Source organism: Jaculus jaculus, chromosome 9 (genome assembly GCF_020740685.1).
Source record: "Jaculus jaculus isolate mJacJac1 chromosome 9, mJacJac1.mat.Y.cur, whole genome shotgun sequence".
NCBI lineage: Eukaryota > Metazoa > Chordata > Mammalia > Rodentia > Dipodidae > Jaculus > Jaculus jaculus.
In genome coordinates this window covers 106,779,226-106,796,368 of record NC_059110.1, presented here as the reverse complement: position 1 = coordinate 106,796,368, position 17,143 = coordinate 106,779,226, and the positions used below count along the sequence as shown (strand labels likewise).

General features: G+C 49.4%; 1 protein-coding gene across 1 annotated transcript; it reads left to right on the top strand.

Moving 5' to 3' along the window:
- The first annotated feature begins 2,457 nt into the window (after positions 1 to 2,457).
- Positions 2,458 to 11,115, top strand: Rsad1 (radical S-adenosyl methionine domain containing 1). Its single transcript, XM_004655576.2, has 9 exons — positions 2,458 to 2,583; positions 2,940 to 3,073; positions 3,164 to 3,368; positions 6,867 to 7,232; positions 7,407 to 7,470; positions 8,802 to 8,949; positions 9,161 to 9,215; positions 10,111 to 10,214; positions 10,408 to 11,115. The coding sequence occupies exons 1-9, from the start codon at positions 2,458 to 2,460 to the stop codon at positions 10,523 to 10,525; spliced, it is 1,320 nt and encodes a 439-aa protein (XP_004655633.2). The 3' UTR covers positions 10,526 to 11,115.
- Positions 11,116 to 17,143: the final 6,028 nt, after the last annotated feature.

Below are 17,143 nucleotides of genomic sequence, written 5' to 3'. Positions count from 1 at the left end.
TATATATTTTCAGGGTAGGAGCTTAAGGTGCTAGGTGTGTCTCTGAGGACTCTCAGAGTAACTACAAAAGTGATCCTAGATGTTGGGTTTGCCTGCTATGAGAGTATTCAAGTAGACTGAGTGGAACAAAATACAGGCAGATTCTAAAATTTAACTAAACAATGTACACATTCAATGCAAAACAGCACAGAGCATTTATGCAAGAGTAAGTATTATGACAACCAGATCCTCTAAAAAAGTCATTGTCCCTTATGATGTATGTTGACCCACACCCTTAATCCCATCAACTAGGAGGCTAAGATTTCTGGTCTGTTGAGGGTTCCAAGTCAGCTTGTAACCAAGCAAGACCCTTCCCTAACAAATGACAGAAGAGGAAACAAAGGCACTATAAACCAGAAAGCAACAAATGACAAGCCCCAAAATAGCTTATTTAAGAATGGCAAATCCTGCCATCCATCATATTTAACATATAATTTATCCTGACATGGAAGGTGCAATTAGCACTTCTGATTCAGGCCTATATGCCAAGTTTATTTGGTGGGTACTGACCTTGTGTAATCCCGTTTACCTTTTGGGATGGTTTTGGTCTCAATTATGCTGCGCTTCTGCTTGGTTCCCTCTTTGCTGTGCTGTGGGCTCAGATAGGCTGGTGCGTCAGTGGATCACTGGATCACTGCTCCGATCTCCTGTGCTGGGTGCTGTGTGAGTAAGCTGCCTTCCCCAGGTTTCTGGTGCTTGGGCTGGCGGTGGGGGAGGGGAGGCTGTGGATGGTGGCTGAAGGTCTCCCACTGGTCCTCACTAGTTGGTCCCTGCTGTCTTCTCTTCACGTTTCTTGAGTTTGCGAGGAGGCTGGTGTGAGTGGAGAATCTCCTCACCTGCCTTTTCCTGTGGCTCAAGCCAAGCTGTAGCCACTCAGACCTGGTTCCGCCACTGCCTGAGCTGCTTCTGTGGACTCTAGACGCTCTGGATCTCTCCTGCTTCTCTGCTGCAGTTGATGATTTCTATACACCTCACTTTTTAGTAGAAGAGTGCATTTTGCTAGGGCCTTCCTTCCTTGCTTCTTTCCTTCCTTCCTTCCTTCCTCCTTCCTTCCTTCCTTCCTTCCTTCCTTCCTTCTCTCTCTCTCTCCCTCTCTCTCTCTCTCTCTCTCTCTCTCTTTCTTTCTTTTTGGCTTTTTCTCCCCTAGGCTGTTTTGGTGTAGTTCTAGAGTGAAACCTTACCTCAAAAAAAAAAAAAAGGCAAAACAAAAAGAGCTCAGGTAGTTTAGGTTGCCCTCAAGCTTATAACCTTGGATGACATTAACTCCTGATCTTCTGGCCTCTATTCCCAAGTGCTGGAATTATAGGATTGTGCCAATAGGCCAAAAAGAAAAGAATTTTTTGGGAGAGTGTCATATATTATGTTGCTAGCCCCGAAATCACCATGAGGATGACCTTGAGCTTGTGTCCTCCCTGCCTCCTCCTGAGAGCTAGGGCCACAGGAATGGGTGCTGCCGCTTCTGGTTTATGGGTGTTGGGGATGGAGTCGGTGCTAGACAGGCACTTTATCCACTGGGCCTCATCCTCAGCCTTCTTTGATGTTTTTTCTTTAATATTTTTGTTTGAGAGAGAGTAAGGGGCACCGGGGCCTCTTGCCACTGAAACAAATTCCAGATACATGCACCAGTCTGTACATCTGGTTTATATATGTACTAGGGAATCAAACTGGGGTCATCAGTCTTAACAAGTGAGTGCCTTTAACCACTGGGCAATCTCTCCAGCCTGTCTTTTGGTTGTATTTTGGTATGTGTTTTTTCAAGGTAGGGTCTCTTTTAGCCCAGGCTGACCTGGAATTCACTATGTAGTCTTAGGGTGGCCTCTAACTCACAGTGTTATTCCTACCTGGGCCTCCCAAGTGCTGGGATTAAAGGCATGCGCCACCACACCCAGCTGTTTTTTTTTTTTTTTTTTTTTTCTAGACAGGGGTCTCGCACTGTACCTCAGGCTAGTCTGGAACTCACAACAATCCTCTTGCCACAGCCTCTCAAGTGCAAGGATTACAAATGTGAGCCACCACCCTTGGCTCCTGCGGGATTCTCTGTTTCTCTAACATGGAGCCCAAGATCTTCCTCCCCGGTGACTCCTATGCCCTTGTAACCTACTGTCCCACAGCCCTGAGCAGCGCGTCCAGACTTGTGGGTTGGCTTTTCACCTGTTAGACGGGTGTCCCGATCTCAGGCCCCAGGGTGTCCCCAGCTCAGAGTTCCCGCAGGAGTCGCCGGGACCCTGGGGAAAGGACAGACCGAGAGCTCCCGCCGGCGTCCGGCAGGTGGCGCCTCAGTGCCGCGGCCCCGCGCCGGGGGAGGCGGGCAGAGGTCGCACGGACCTTTCCTCCTTCCGCCGGGACGCCGCGCTCGGCCCGGAGCTCTGCGCGTGGGTGCCCCGAGCGGAGCGCGCCTCGGGCTCCGATCCCAGCGCCATGGTTCTCCCGGGGCTGCAGGCCCGCAGATGGCTGAGCACGGCCGCGACGGCTCGGAGGCGCCACCGTACGGAGGACACCCCGAGTCCCGAGCCCCCGGGCCGGCGCGCTGCGCTTTACGTGCACGTGAGTGGGCGTGGGGAGGGCGGAGCGCGGAGGTGGCGTCCCAGAACCGGGGTGTCGGGGTCACGCCGAGGCCACCCGCTCCCTCGGGATAGGCTCTGCCCCTCGCCACCACCTGCCCCGCAGAGACCTCACGTCTGGTACCCTCCATCCCGGTGGCCATTCCGAGCCTGTTGTGTCGCCCATTGAAGTAGGTACAGTGAGCTCACTGCCACCTGCCTCGGGCCGTAGAGCGGCTTAGATGTCACAAGCATCGTTGAGAGAGCTCAGAGTGGGGATGTGTGGCAGGGACCCTGCAGGTGTCCAGAGCCGCCTCGAGTGGCGCCTCAGCCCGCCCCTGCACCCTCCTGTCCCCCCAGTGGCCCTATTGCGAGAAGCGCTGCAGCTACTGCAACTTCAATAAGTACATCGCGCGCGGCGCGGACGAGGCGGCCGTGCGGGACTGCCTGGTGACCGAGGCCCGGACGCTGCTGCGTCTCAGCGGGGTGCGAAGGTCGGTTCTGGGCGTGGGGAGGGGTGTAGGCGGGGTGCAATGTGCCTCTCCTCCCTCCCCAAGGCCTCACCTGCCATCCTCTTCTTCTAGGGTGGATTCTGTGTTCTTTGGTGGGGGGACCCCTAGTCTGGCCAGTCCTCACACTGTGGCTGCTGTCCTGGAGGCTGTGGCCCAGGCAGCCCACCTGCCTGCAGACACGGAAGTCACGTTGGAAGCCAATCCCACTTCGGCTCCAGGTCCCAAGCTGGCAGCTTTCGGGACAGCGGGGATCAACAGGTTGTCCATTGGCTTGCAGGTAACCCGTCTCACCACCTTGTCTATCTCAGTGCACCCAAACCTTCAAGGCAGTCTCCTTTAGGCTGGTGCTTATTTTATTTTAGTTTTTATGTTTTGAGGTAGGGTCTTGCTATCTAGCCCAGGCTGACTTGGAATTTACTATGTAGGGTGGCTTCAAACTCATGACAGTCCTCCTCCATCTGCCTTCTGAGTGCTGGGATTAAAGGTGTGTGCCACCCCACTCGGCTGCTGGGATGATGTTTAAGCATTGGACAAACATTTCTGGGTGCCAGGGCCCAGTAGTCAGCAGCCCCTGTGGTAACATCTTTTTTTTTAAACTACTTTGGAGGCTGGAGAGATGGCTCAGCCGTTAAACGTAAGGACCAGGATTCAATTCCCCAGTACCCACCTAATACAGATGCACAAGGTGGCACGTGTGTCTGGAGTTTGTTTGGTGGCTGAAGGCCCTGGCATGCCCATTCTCTCTTTTTTATGAATTAACTAATTTTTAAGTATTTTTGTGAGGCAATCCCAACAGACTGGTCTTTTTCTATGTGTGAGAGAGAGAGAGAGAGAGAATGGGCACACCAGGACCTCGTCCACACAAGGACTGTGCGACCTTGCATGCTGTGTCACCTCATGCGTCCCGCTTACATGGGACCTGGAGAGTCAGACGTGAGTCCTTAGGCTTTGCAGGCAAGTGCCTTAACCACCAAGCCATCTCTCTAGCCCTCTGTCTTTATCTATTTGCCTCTCTCTTGCTCTCAAATTAAATGAATAAATAATAAATTAACTGCTTTGTTGCTATGCTGGTCCATAAGCTTCCTGAGGCAGGCCTTGCCTCCCTTACTTATTATTTTATTTTCACAAGGGTTATGCCATTTTATTCAAGTTTGTCGTTCCGTTTTGAACCTCCACAACAAAAGCAAATTGACAACCAATACACAAGGGGTTAGCTTGTCAAAGTAGACTTCCTTGTGTTAATTTTAAGGGTTTTTTTTTTCTTACTATATTTGTCTTACAAGCAGATACAGGTAGATGTATGAAAATTTGCCTGTAAAATTTGCATTTATAAGTGTTTTGCCAGTGGGTCACATGGGCCTGTACACATACCAATTATTGTGACGACTTTCATCTTAAAATCAAATCTAGGCTGGGTGTGGTGGCACACGCCTTCAGTCCCATACTTATTATTGTTATTAATATTAATTATTTTAAGATAATGTCTCACATCAGCTTTCTTGTCTCAGCCTCTTCCTCTGAGCACTGGGATTACAAAGGTGAGGCCCAGCTAGGATGCCCTTCTATACTTCAGATACCCAGCATTGTGCCTGGCACACAGTAGGTAAACAAAGAGAGGGAGAGTAACCGGCTAGAGAAAGATCCTACCAAACCAAAAGGAGAGATTGATTGATTATTGTGTGATTGGAGACATTGTTGTGGTCTGGCAAGCACTGCCTCTAGAGGGGAATCCCTACAGAAGCCTTTCAGAGTATACTCTGAAGGGAAGCCCCGCCTGATGAAATCCTGGAAGCTTGCCTAGAGGAGGTGATGTGTGAGTGAGACAGAGCAGGTGTTCACCAAGTGAGAAGGTGGAGCAGGAAAAGACAGGATATGGAAAGGTTCTGGATATCTGGGGGCAGCCGTGAGTCATTTATTCCTTGTAACTCAGAAGGCTGGAGACAAGGCTACCAGATGGGGTCTGAAAGCCTTTAGCTCCTATGGAGTTTGGGTTTCTCCCAGTGTGATATAGGAGCCAATGGAGGTCTGTAAGCCAGGAGAAACCTCTTCTGACTGGTTGACCTCTAATGTCACCACTTTTCACTATCACCACTTGCCAGGAGTGCCTCATGCTGGGTTTGAAGTCATGAGCTTTGTCCTGGTAGAATAGACTGAGATGTTCTTGCCCAAAATGCATATATTGAAACTAATGGTGAGAAAACATTAGCTAGACCTTTTTGAGGTAAAGTCTCATTCTAGTCCAGGATGACCTGGAATTCACTATGTAGTCTCAGGGTGGACTCGAACTCATGGTGATCCTGATGGAGGTGTTTTTAAAAAAATATTTTATTTATTGGAATGAGAGGGAAAGGGAGAAAGAGCGGGAATGCAAATGGGTGCACCAGGGCCTTAGCCGCTGCACACTAACTCCAGACACATGTACCACCTAGTGCATCTGGCTTACATGGCTACTGGGTCTTTAGGCTCCACAGGCAAGCACCTTAACCACTAAGCCATCTCTCCAACCCCTGATGGAGGTACTTTTTATGCTCTTTCAACTTTTCTATAGGTCTGAGTTATTTATTTCTTTTCTTTTCTTTTTTTTTTTTCTTGGTTTGAGTTATTTCAAAATAGAAGTAAAAGGGTGCTCAGGAGAAGCTCAGTGGGTTAAGGCTTGCTTTGGAAGTTCAGATCTCCATCACCCACAAGAGCCAAGTGTAACAATGTAACAGGATCCTAGTGCTGGGGAGATAGAGATGGTAGGATCCCTAGGGCTTGCTGGCTCGCTAGTCTAGCCTAATTGGTGAGCTGTAGGTTCAGTGTGGGACCCTGGCTCCAAAAAAGAAAAAAAAGGGGGAAGCTGGAGAGATTTCTTGGTTTTGTTTTGTTTTGTTTTTTTCGAGGTAGGGTCTCACTCTGGCCCAGACTGACCTGGAATTCACTATGGAGTCTCACGGTGACCACAAACTCACGGCAATCCTCCCACCTCTGCCTCCTGAGTGCTGGGATTAAAGGCGTGCGCCACCACGCCTGGCTTGGAGAGATTTCTTAGTGGTTAAGGGGCTTGCCTGCAAAACCAAAGGACCTAGGTTCAGTTCCCTAGAACCCATGTAAGGCAGATGCACAAAGTGGCGCATGTGGCTGGAGGCCCTGCTGTACCCATTCTCTCTTTCTCTTTCTCTTTCTCTTTCTCTTTCTCTTTCTCTTTCTCTTTCTGCCTCTTCATCTCTGTCTCTCTTAAATAAATAAGTAAAAATAAAAAATATTTTTTTAAAAAGGTGAAGAGTGACTGAGGAAGATACCGGACATCAACCTCTGACTCCATAACACATGTACCTGTATACATGTGAATGTACACACACACACACACACACACACGAAAGGAAGAGCTGGGTGTGGTGGCACAGGCACTTGGTAGGAGGATTGCTGTGAGTTTGAGGCCAGCCTGGAACTACAGAGTGAGCTAGATCCAGGTCAGCCTTGGATAGAGTGAAACCCTATCTCAAAGAAAAGAAGAAAGTCTATTAGATTTGCCCAAAATTCTATGTCTGATGACAGTTGTTTGGCCCCAAGTCAGTTACTTAATCTCTGAACTTCAGCTTTCTCATCTGTAAAATGGAGCTATTATCAGAGGGTTGTGCCAGTCGATGAACAGCAGTTCTGGGTACTGCCTTGATCACCCCTCACCTCATCCCAGCTCCCTTCTGTGTGTTGTGGATGCAGTAAGGCAGAAACTTTTGGTCTCCCCCTGAGCTGGCCTGCATGTTCACTTCCGAACCTCTCCCCCCTTGTCCAGTCCTTGGATGGTACTGAACTGCGGCTGCTGGGGCGGACACACTCAGCCCGCGACGCACTGAGGACGCTGGCGGAGGCCAGGCACCTCTTCCCTGGACGGGTATCTGTGGACCTAATGTTGGGGCTGCCTCAACAAAAGGTGGGGCCCTGGCTCCGACAGCTGCAGGAACTGCTGAGCTGCTGCGATGACCACCTCTCCCTGTACCAGCTGACCCTGGAGCGGGGCACCACACTCTTCGCCCAGGTGCAACAAGGGGTCCTTCCTGCCCCTGACCCGGAGCTGGCTGCTGAGATGTACCAGGAGGGCAGGACAGTCCTCCGAGAAGCTGGCTTTCGTCAATATGAGGTTTCCAACTTCGCCCGGAACGTGAGTGCTGGGCTGATGCTGGAGGTGTGGAATGGGTCTGCTGAGGTGTGACCAGGGGACAAGGCCTGCTGAAGAGAAGGGCTGTGTTGGGCGTCACCGGCCATGTACCCCTTCCCCGAGCGGAACCAGGCTAGGGTTAGGGACCTGCACTGACTGTTCCCTCCTTCCCTGCAGGGGGCGCTCAGTACCCACAATTGGACTTACTGGCAGTGCGGTCAGTACCTTGGCATTGGGCCTGGTGAGTTGCCTGTGAAAGAAAGGAGGAATGATTCAGGAAAGGAATGTCCTGGCTATGTGAACTTGGGTTGCTGATTTAACTTCTCCAAGTCTGTATTTCCTCATATGCAAAATGTGGCAAAACCTAATACCTACCTTGTACATCTGTGGAGTGACTGTTTAAGAATGAGAAATCTGACCATCCATCAGATTTAACATATAATTTATCCTGATATGGAAGGTGCAATTAGCACTTCCGGTTCAGGCCTGTATACGAGGTTTATTAGGTGGCCTGGTGCAATCCCAGTTACCTTTTGGGATGATTCTGGTCTCAGTTATGCTGCGCTCCTGTTTGGGTCCCTCTTAGGTGCGTTGTGGGTTCAAGTAGGCAGGCTGGGTCGTTGGATCTCTGCTTTGGTCACCGGTGCTGGGTGCTGTGATCTCCCTTCCGCTGGTCTCTGGTGCTTGCTGGCGCTTGCACTGGCGGCGGGGAAGAGAGACGGATCTGCTCCTCCGTTGTTCACTGTGGTTCTTCCTTCACATTTCTTGAGTTTGGGAAGAGCTCCGGTGTGAGTGGAAAATCCCCTCACCTGGCTTTTCCTGCCGCTCAAGCCGAGCCTGGCGGCTGTGGCCCCGCAGACCTGGTGCCCCCGCAGCTGGAGCCGCTTCTGCCCGCCTGTGTGGGCTCTGGATGCTCTGGATCTCTCCTACTTCTCTGCTGCCTTTTTGATTTCCTATACACCTCACTTTTTTAGGAGAAAAGTGTGTTTTGCTGTTTTGTTTTGTTTTTCTTTTTTCTCCTTTCTCCCTTAGGCTGCTTTGGCATGGTTCCTATGCCCCCATCTTAACTGGAAGTCTAGAGTGACTGTTGTGAGGCCCTTGACATACTGTCTGGTGCTGTGGTTGAGTCTTTAGCATGTATCAAAAGACCCTCCAAGGATTGTTGCAACCCAGAATGCTGCCCCCCCATCCAGAATTTCTCATCGGCCAGAGCTGGAACAGGGTTTACATTTAAAGCTTATTGGATGCGGTTCCTCCAGGGATGATTGATTAGCCCTGATTTAAATCAAGTAGGGGTTGGAAAGATGGCTTAGTGGTTAAGGCACATGCCTGCAAAGCCTGAGGACCCAGGTTCAGTTCAGTTCTCCAGATCCCATGTAAGCCAGATGCACAAGGGGGCGCACACGTCTGGATCTCGTTTACAGTGGTTGAGGATTTTGTTTACAGTGGTTGAGGCCCTGGTGTGCCCATTCTCCCTCCCTCTCTTTCTCTCCCTCCCTCTCTAATAAAATAAATAAATAAATCTTTAAAAGTACATATTTAAATCAAGTAGCTCACCACATCTCCTCCTAGGGGCACATGGGCGGTTTGCACCCCAGGGGCCTGGCAGTCACGCCCGGGAGGCACGGATCCAGACTCTGGAACCGGATAACTGGATGAAGGAAGTAATGCTGTTTGGTCATGGTACCCGGAAGCGCACCTCCCTGGGCAATCTGGAGCTGTGAGTACTTGAGGCACAGGGCTCTTCACCTAGGGTCCCCTGTACTCCAGGAGCTCCTTCATGTGGACATCTTTATTCCCTGCCTTGTCTCCCTATCCCCGTCTCATAAAGCATGAGCCCCAGAGCTCACCCAGCAGCAAGTCCTGGCACTGGGGTTGGAGAGTGTGAGGGCTGCAGGTCTCTCTCAGAGCCCTGGTGACTTCTCTTTCAGGCTGGAGGAGGTTCTGGCCATGGGGCTACGCACTGATGTGGGAGTCACTCACCAGGTAAGGGGTTGGGGGGTTCTTGCAAACCATTTGCTCCTCAGTCTTGCAGAATTGATCAGTTCCCAGACCTCCCCTTCCCTCTCCCCCTTCCTCATAGTCCTCCCCATCCGCTGGGTTGGCAGCTGGAGGTTGGGACCTTGGGCCAGCTGAGGCCCAATGGCAGAAGCATTAGGCAGTGTGGGGCAATGGTGAGAACTTCGGACTAGCGCTGCAGAGACCTGGTTCTGGGCCTCATTCTACTGTAACCTTGAGCACAGATTCTTCTACCTCTCCACATCTCCATTTCCCAGCTATGTGCGGGACTAAAGTAGATAAAGAGTTTTAAAGGATTTCCAAATGTATATATTTATTTAAGAGAGAGAGGGAGGGAGAGAATGGGCACGCCAGAACCTTCAGCCACTGCAAATGAACTCCGAATGCATGCACCAGCCACCTTGTGCATCTGGCTTATGTGGGTCCTGGGGAATCTGGGTCCTTTGGCTTTTCAGGCAAACACCTTAACCACCAAGTCATCTCTCTAGCTCCCCTTTTTTTTGGTGATACAAAGGATTTAACGTAGGGCCTCACATAGGCTAAGCAAGTGCTGTACCCCGACTTGTATCCCCAGCCCTTCAAATGTCCTTAAGCACCCTGAAACCTCATCTTGGAAGTACAGTAGACAGTAACTGATCAGTATCAGCTACTGTGGATAAAGTCAGGGCCATGAAATGTTGACCATTCAAAGGGACAAGGGGAGAAATAGAGGAGGAGGAGGAGGAGACCTGGCTTGGCTGGAAGCTAAGTTTGTGCCTGCCCATAAAGCAGGAGTGCAGGTGCTGACCTCTCCAGCTCACTGACCTTTCCCAGCGTTCGTGAGTGTCAGCCAGCTCATCACCCCGACTCTTCTGGTTTCCAGCACTGGCAGCAGTTTGAGCCCCAGATGACCCTGTGGGATGTGTTTGGAGCAAGCAAGGAAGTGAAGGAGCTCTTAGAACAGAACCTGTTGCTGTTGGACCACAGGTGTGTTTGGGACATGGACAGTGGGAGCTTAGAGATCCTCGGGAGCCCTGACTGCAAATCTAGAGACCCTAGAGAAATGAGAAAGATCACTGTGGAGGGATCTGTGGGGTGCGGGGCTTCTCCACAGATGGGGATGGGCTTGAATGTAGTAAGGTGAAGGAGTGAGTCATGCCCGGGTCTCTTGGTTTTCCAGGGGTCTGCGGTGTTCCTGGGACGGTCTGGCTGTGCTGGATTCTCTGTTGTTGACCCTACTGCCTCAACTCCAAGAGGCTTGGCAACAGAGAGGCCCACCCCATGTGCCAGGAGGATGACCGAATGTTCCTGTGCTGCCAAGCCACGGCGTGTGTGGACTCCAGGCGCTGGGCGGCCCCGCAGGCATCTCTCCCCTGCCGCAGGTGCTGCTCTGCTTCGAGCTGTCACTCACTGCCTGGCCCTGGTCTCCTTGGGGAAGGACACTGCTGGATGGGACACTGACATTCTACCCAGCGTCTCAGGACTCACAAGCCAATGTGTATTCCCTGGCTGAGAGTTGCTCTTCAGACACACCAGCTTTTGTTGGCCTTCTTAGGTACCAGATCACAAGCAGTGTTTGGAAGTTTTTTTTTTTTTTTTTTACAAGGGATCACTGCCATAAGAGGAGCCCTCCTCACACTGCAGTGAGGCCCTGCGATAGCTTGTGTGAGTCAGTAAAACCAAATCCTCTCCAGGTATCTTCAGAAGAAAGGGATTTATGATAGGAATGAAGTATTTATAAAACCATTGAATCTTTCAGTCAAAGCCACATCTCCTGTGGAAAGTGTCCCACATTCTAACTATGTCTGATTGTTTCCCAAGTATTGGATTTAATGTTTAGTGTTAGCAAGAATATTACATGGATCCGGGCGTGGTGGTGCACGCCTTTAATCTCAGCACTCAGGAGGCAGAGGTAGGAGGATTGCCGTGAGCTCAAGGCCACCCTGAGACTCCATAGTGAATTCCAGGTCAGCCTGGGCTAGAGTGAGACCTTACCTCAAAAATAAAAAAATAAAATAAAATAAAAATTACATGGGGGGTGGGGAGGTGGCTCGGCATTGAAGTTGCTTGCTTGCAGAGCCAGCCGGCATGGGTTCAATTCCCAAGTCACCCATGTAAGCTAGATGCAAAAAGTGGTGTGAGCATCTGGTGTTCATTTGCAGCAGCAAGAGGCCCTGGCAGTCCCATACATGTACACATGCGTGTGTGCACATAGGTGCAAATAAGTAATTTAGTTTTGCTTTGTTTTTTCGAGGTAGGGTTTCACTCTGGTCCAGGCTGACCTGGAATTCACATGTAGTCTCAGGGTGGCCTTGAACTCATGGCAATCCTCTTACCTCTGCCTCCCGAGTGCTGGAATTAAAGGTGTGTGCCACCATGCCCAGCTAATAATTTTTTGTTGTTTTTCTGAGGTGGGGGTCTCACTCTAGTCCAGGCTGACCTAGAATTTAATTTGTAGTCTCAGAGTGGCCTTCGGCTCATGGTAATCCTCCCACCTCTGTCTCCCAAATGCTGGGATTAAAGGCATGCACCACCATGCCTGGAAAATAATTTTTATTAAATTACTTTGATATTTTCTTACTGTATTTTTCTTTATTTGTCAGAGAAAGAAAGAAGCAGAGAAAGAGAGAGAATGGGCATGCCAGGGACTCTAGTCACTACAAACAAACTCCAGACACATGCGCCACCTTGTGCATCTGGCTTATATGGGTCCTGTGGAATGGAACCTAGGTCCTTTGGCTTCGCAGACAAGAGCCTTAGCCGCTAAGCCATCTCCCCAACCTCTATAAAATTAATTTTATTTATTATTTACAAGCAGAGAGAGAGAGAGAGAGAGAGAGAGCACACGCATACCAGGGCCTCAAGCCACTGCCAACAAACTTCAGATGCACTTTGTACATCTGGCTTTACATGGACACTGGGGAATGAACCCGGGCCATTATGCTTTACAGGTAACTACCTTAACTACTGAGCCATCTCTCCAGCCTATGTATGTATGTATGTAGTACACACACACACACATACATATGTATGTATGTATATGTATATCTAATTTTTTTTTGGGGGGGGGTTGATTTTCTGAGGTAGGGTCTCTCTGTACCTCAGGCTGACCTGGAATTTACTATGTAGTCTCAGAGTGGCCTCCAGCTCTGGGCAAACCTCCTCCTCCTGCTTCCCAAGCGCTGGATTAAAGGCATATCCACTCCCGACCTCCATATTTTTTTAAAGAATACTGTATAGATGTTTAGCAGTGCCCGTGGGGCCCGGTCAACCGCTGTCACAAGTTTGATCACTTGGGAAGGTGACAAGGGGAGGATGTCCTGTGTCTCCATTGTGTGGCTGTGTCTTTTCCTTGAAATGAAGTCACTCATCTTCTGTGGCATAATACCTTGAGACCAACAAGTGAGCCTCCCGATCCCTGACGATCATTTGCCCAATGACTTTGGCATCGATTGATTCTTGTCCGAGTGACTTCTCAAATTGAAGGTTGCCAAATGTTAGTTTCTGACTCTGTTATCCTTTTGACATTCATTCTTTGCCATTTCCCCATTAAAAAAAAAAAAAAAAAAAGCTTTTCTTTTATTGTTGTAGTGTTGAGGATCCAACCCACGGCCTTGCTCAGGTTAGACTACTGCTGCTCCACAGAGCTACACGCATGGTTTCTGCTTCCTTCTTTTCTTGTTTAAAGGGATGAGCTTCACCTGGAAACCTTATGGGGTGTGTGTGTATGCACGCTTATGTGTAATGAGAGTCATTTTCTTGAAAAGAGACTCTAAAATTTGTTTGTTTATTTTTTGGTGCAAGGGACAGAACCCAGGGCCTCTTGCATGATAGGTAAGCCTCTATTACTGAGCTATACCCTCAGCCCAAGACTGTGTAACTTTATTGTTTTTTGTTGCTGTTGTTGTTTTTCTTAAAAATTTTTTGTTTTTATTTATTTATTTGAGAGCGACAGACAGAGAAAGAGGCAGAGAGAGAGAGAGAGACAGGGAGGGAGAGAGGAGAGAGTGGGTGCACCAGGGCTTCCAGCCACTGCAAATGAACTCCAGACGGGACGCGTGCGCCCCCTTGTGCATCTGGCTAATGTGGGTCCTGGGGAATCGAGCCTCGAACTGGGGTCCTTAGGCTTCACAGGCAAGCGTTTAACCACTAAGCCATCTCTCCAGCCCTGTTTTTTATTTTTCTAGGTAGGGTCTCACTCTAGTTCAGGCGGACCTGGAATTCACTACATAATCTACGGTGGCCTCGAACTCACAGCAATCCTCCTATTTCTGCCTCCAGAGTGCTAGGATTAAAGGCGTGTGCCACCATGCCCGATGCTGTGTAACTTTAATTTCTTTTTCTTTTATTTATTTATTTTGGTTTTGGTTTTTCGAGGTAGGGTATTCCTGCATCCCTGAGAGACCTGGAATTCGCTATGTTGTTCCAGGGTGACCTTGAACTCATGGTGATCCTCCTACCTCTACCTCTTGAGTTCTGGGATTAAAGGCATGTGCCACCGTGCCTGGCTAACTTCCATCATGTCAAAGGGTACCATGGTGCCAAAGTAGTTTAGTACCTCAGCAGGTGGAGCCATGCAAGGCTCAGCCTCTTGTGGGTGATGGAGGGTGGGGTTCCCTCACCTCTCAGAACTGAGCACGTGCATTTCCTGTGTGCCAGTGGGTGTGGATGTCAGCCCTTCTGTGACCCTGCAGTAACATGGTGTTACTCCCTCTCCTGTATTCATGAACTATTCATCTGGGGCACCAGTGGTGTGCCGGGCACTGTTCTGGGCGCAAAGAGAGGAACAAGTCCTGTTGCAGCTGTCAAGGAACTTGCTGCCATGTTGGCAGATGTGCAGAGAGATCAAACCCAAGGGCTGTCAATCAAGGCGTGCACGCATCTCTGGGAGGCTGGAGCACATTTGCTTCTGAGTGCCTAGGAGAATTTTTTTTTTTTTTTCTCTTTACCAATTCCTGTTACCCCTAGCAGCCTGGAAGTCCCAGCCTTAGGGCAGCTTGTGGGTGGTCCATGCTGCCTAAGGAGACCTTTTCCTGAACCTTCCACTGATCTTGATATTCAAGTAGCTAACACGGGGCCAAAGCAGGTGCGCCATCAGATAAGGCATGCCCACTCGGGTTTCTCCCAACTGCCCAGGCTCGTGCCACCTGAGAGGTATGGGCCCTCCCTGTTCAGGCACCTCTCAGAGCCTGTGCAGAGGGCTGGATGAGAGCCAGACCCAGGTCAAGGTGGCCCAGATCGCCTTCCATGACTCATCTCTATCCCCACCCTTCCTTAGTGAATCAGAACCTCCTGGAGGTGGAGCCCAGGGGTCTAGCTGTTGGCTGCTTCCTCAGTGGCTCCCGTGACCCGTCTGCTTTGGGACATACCAGTGCCCTAGCTGCAGTCTCTGGCCTCCATCCTGGGTGGGAGGAGGCACATGGCTGCTTCCAGACATGGCAGTTGGGGGAGGGGGACCTTCTGTCCTCATCTGTACCGTGAGGCCTACCTGTCAGAAGTCTCCTCCGCCCTGGGACTTTGGTGTTACCTTCTCAGCTGCCCTACGTGTATGTGAACACATACTAGGGGTGAATGCCCATTTTGGTAATAAGATGAAGAGAGAATCTGGGGACATGTATGAATGAATGAGTGGTTACAGCAAGAAGGACCAAGCCTTCCATATCGAAGAGCGCTAACCTTTTCCTTCCTCTCCCCTTCCCTCTATTTCTTTCCTCTCTCCTTTTCCCTCCCTCCTGCCCGTCTTGCTCTCTTTTTCTCTCTCCTCCTTCTTTCCTTTCTATTTTTAAAAATATTTTATATTTATTTGTTTATCTGAGAGAGGGAAAGAGGCAGAGTGAGAGAGAGAATGGGCATGCCAGGGCTTCCAGCCATTGCAAATGAACTCCAGATGCATGTGCCACCTTGTGCATCTGGCTTACGTGGATCCTGAGGAACCGAGGTCCTTTGGCTTTGAAGGCAAGCACTTTGACTGCTAAGCCATCGCTCCAGCCCCTCTTTCTATTTTGAGGCAGGGTCTCACTCTAACCTGGACTGACCTGGAATTCACTTTAGCCCAGGCTGACCACAACTTACAGCCATCCTTGAACAGACTCCCAAGTGCTGGGATTAAAGGCATGCACCACCACGGCTGGCTGTTTTTATTTTTTATTTATTTTTAAGCAGAAACAGAGAGAAAGAAACAGAGAATGGGTGCATCAGAGCCTCTAGCTGCTGCAAACGCAGTCCAGATACATGTGTCCCTTTGTGCATCTGGCTTTATGTGGGTATTAGTTATTCATTTACAAGTGGAGAGGGAGAAAGTCTGGATACAGCAGTGCTCTTCCATAGTAAACCAACTCCAGATGCGTGCACCACTCTGCATCTGCTTTACAAGGGTACTGAGGAATCAAACCCAGGCTGTCAGGCTTTGCAAGCAAGGGCCCTTAACGTCTGAGCCATCTCTAGCCTGAACACTGACAATTTTAATGTCTTATAATTGAGACCCCCCCCACAGTGTAAAATGGCAGAACATCTATTTTAATTTAATTTCCATTTTTGCAGAGGGAAACATTCAAAAAGATTTTTTTTTTTTTTGAGGCAGGGTCTCAGGCTAGCTCAGAAATTCACTATGTAGTCTCAAGGAGGCCTCAAACTCACTCTGCCTCCCGAGTCCTGGGATTAAAGGTGTGTGCCACCATGCCTGGCTTAAAAAAGGTTCTTTAATTTTTTTTTCAATATATTATTTTTTATTTAGTTGAGATAGGGAGAGAGAGAGAACAGGCACACCAGGGCCTCCAGCCACTGCAGACAAACTTCAGATATATACGCCCCCTCTTTTTTTTTGTTTTTTTGAGGTAGGGTCTCACTCAAACTCTGACCGACCTGGAATTCACTATGTCATTTCAGGATGGCCTCGAACTCATGGCAGTCCTCCTACCTCTGCCTCCCAAGTGATGGGATTAAAGGCGTGCACCACCACACCTGGCTTTCAAAAAGAGTCTTGATCTGGTAAACGCAGTCATGTGTCAATAATGGGGATGTGTTCTAAGAAACACCTGGTTAGAAACTGGGCATGATGTTGTCTTACGTGCTCTGCCACATCCCAGAGCTTAGGAGGCAGGAGCAGGAAGATCATGAGTTCAAGGCCAGCCTGGAACACACAGTGAGATCCGTTCCTCCACAGTGACTTGATAGATGGTATTACTGTTTTGTGAACATTATAAAGTAGTACTCACACAAGTTGAGATGTCTAGTATATCACCTGAGGACCACCACCAACTATATGGTCTGTCATTGACTGAAATGTATAGTGGTAGCAGACACTACCATCCAGAACTTTCTGTTCCATCATTTAATAATTACTTTGGGCCCAGGTCAATTGGCCTGCCTTTATTTTGTAGTATTCTTTTTCCTTTTTTTCTATTTTTCAAGATAGGGTCTCACTCTAGCTCAGGCTGATCTACAATTCACTATGTAGTCTCAGGGTGGCCTCAAACTTCTGGTGATCCTCCTACCTCTGCTTCCCAAGTGCTGGGATTAAAGGAGTCTACCACCACACTCGTTTGTTTGTTTGTTTTTTTTTTTTTTTTTGCTTTTTTAAGGTAGGGTTTCTTTCTAACCCAGGCTGACCTGGAATTTACTATGTAATTTCAGGCTGGCCTTGAACTCATGGAGATCCTTCTACCTCTGCCTCCGGAGTGCTGGGATTAAAGGTGTGTGCCACCATGCCCTGCATGTGTTTCCTTTTTTTCAGGTGGCTCAGGTTGACCTTGAATTTCTGATCCTCCTGCCTGTACCTCCTGAGTATTGGAAGTAGGTGTGCACCAGCAGGCCCAGTTTGTTGGACTGGGGACCAGACTCAGTGCTTTGCAAATGGCAGGCAAGCATGCTACCAAATGAGCCACATCCCCAGCCCCTGCTGAGACAAGGTCTTGTGT

Coding starts and splice junctions, on each gene's coding strand:
- Rsad1 (XM_004655576.2), top strand. CDS start 2,458: ATGGTTCTCCCGGGGCTGCAGGCCCGCAGATGGCTGAGCACGGCCGCG. Junction 2,584..2,939: donor GCGCTGCGCTTTACGTGCAC/GTGAGTGGGCGT, acceptor CTGTCCCCCCAG/TGGCCCTATTGCGAGAAGCG. Junction 7,471..8,801: donor GTACCTTGGCATTGGGCCTG/GTGAGTTGCCTG, acceptor ATCTCCTCCTAG/GGGCACATGGGCGGTTTGCA.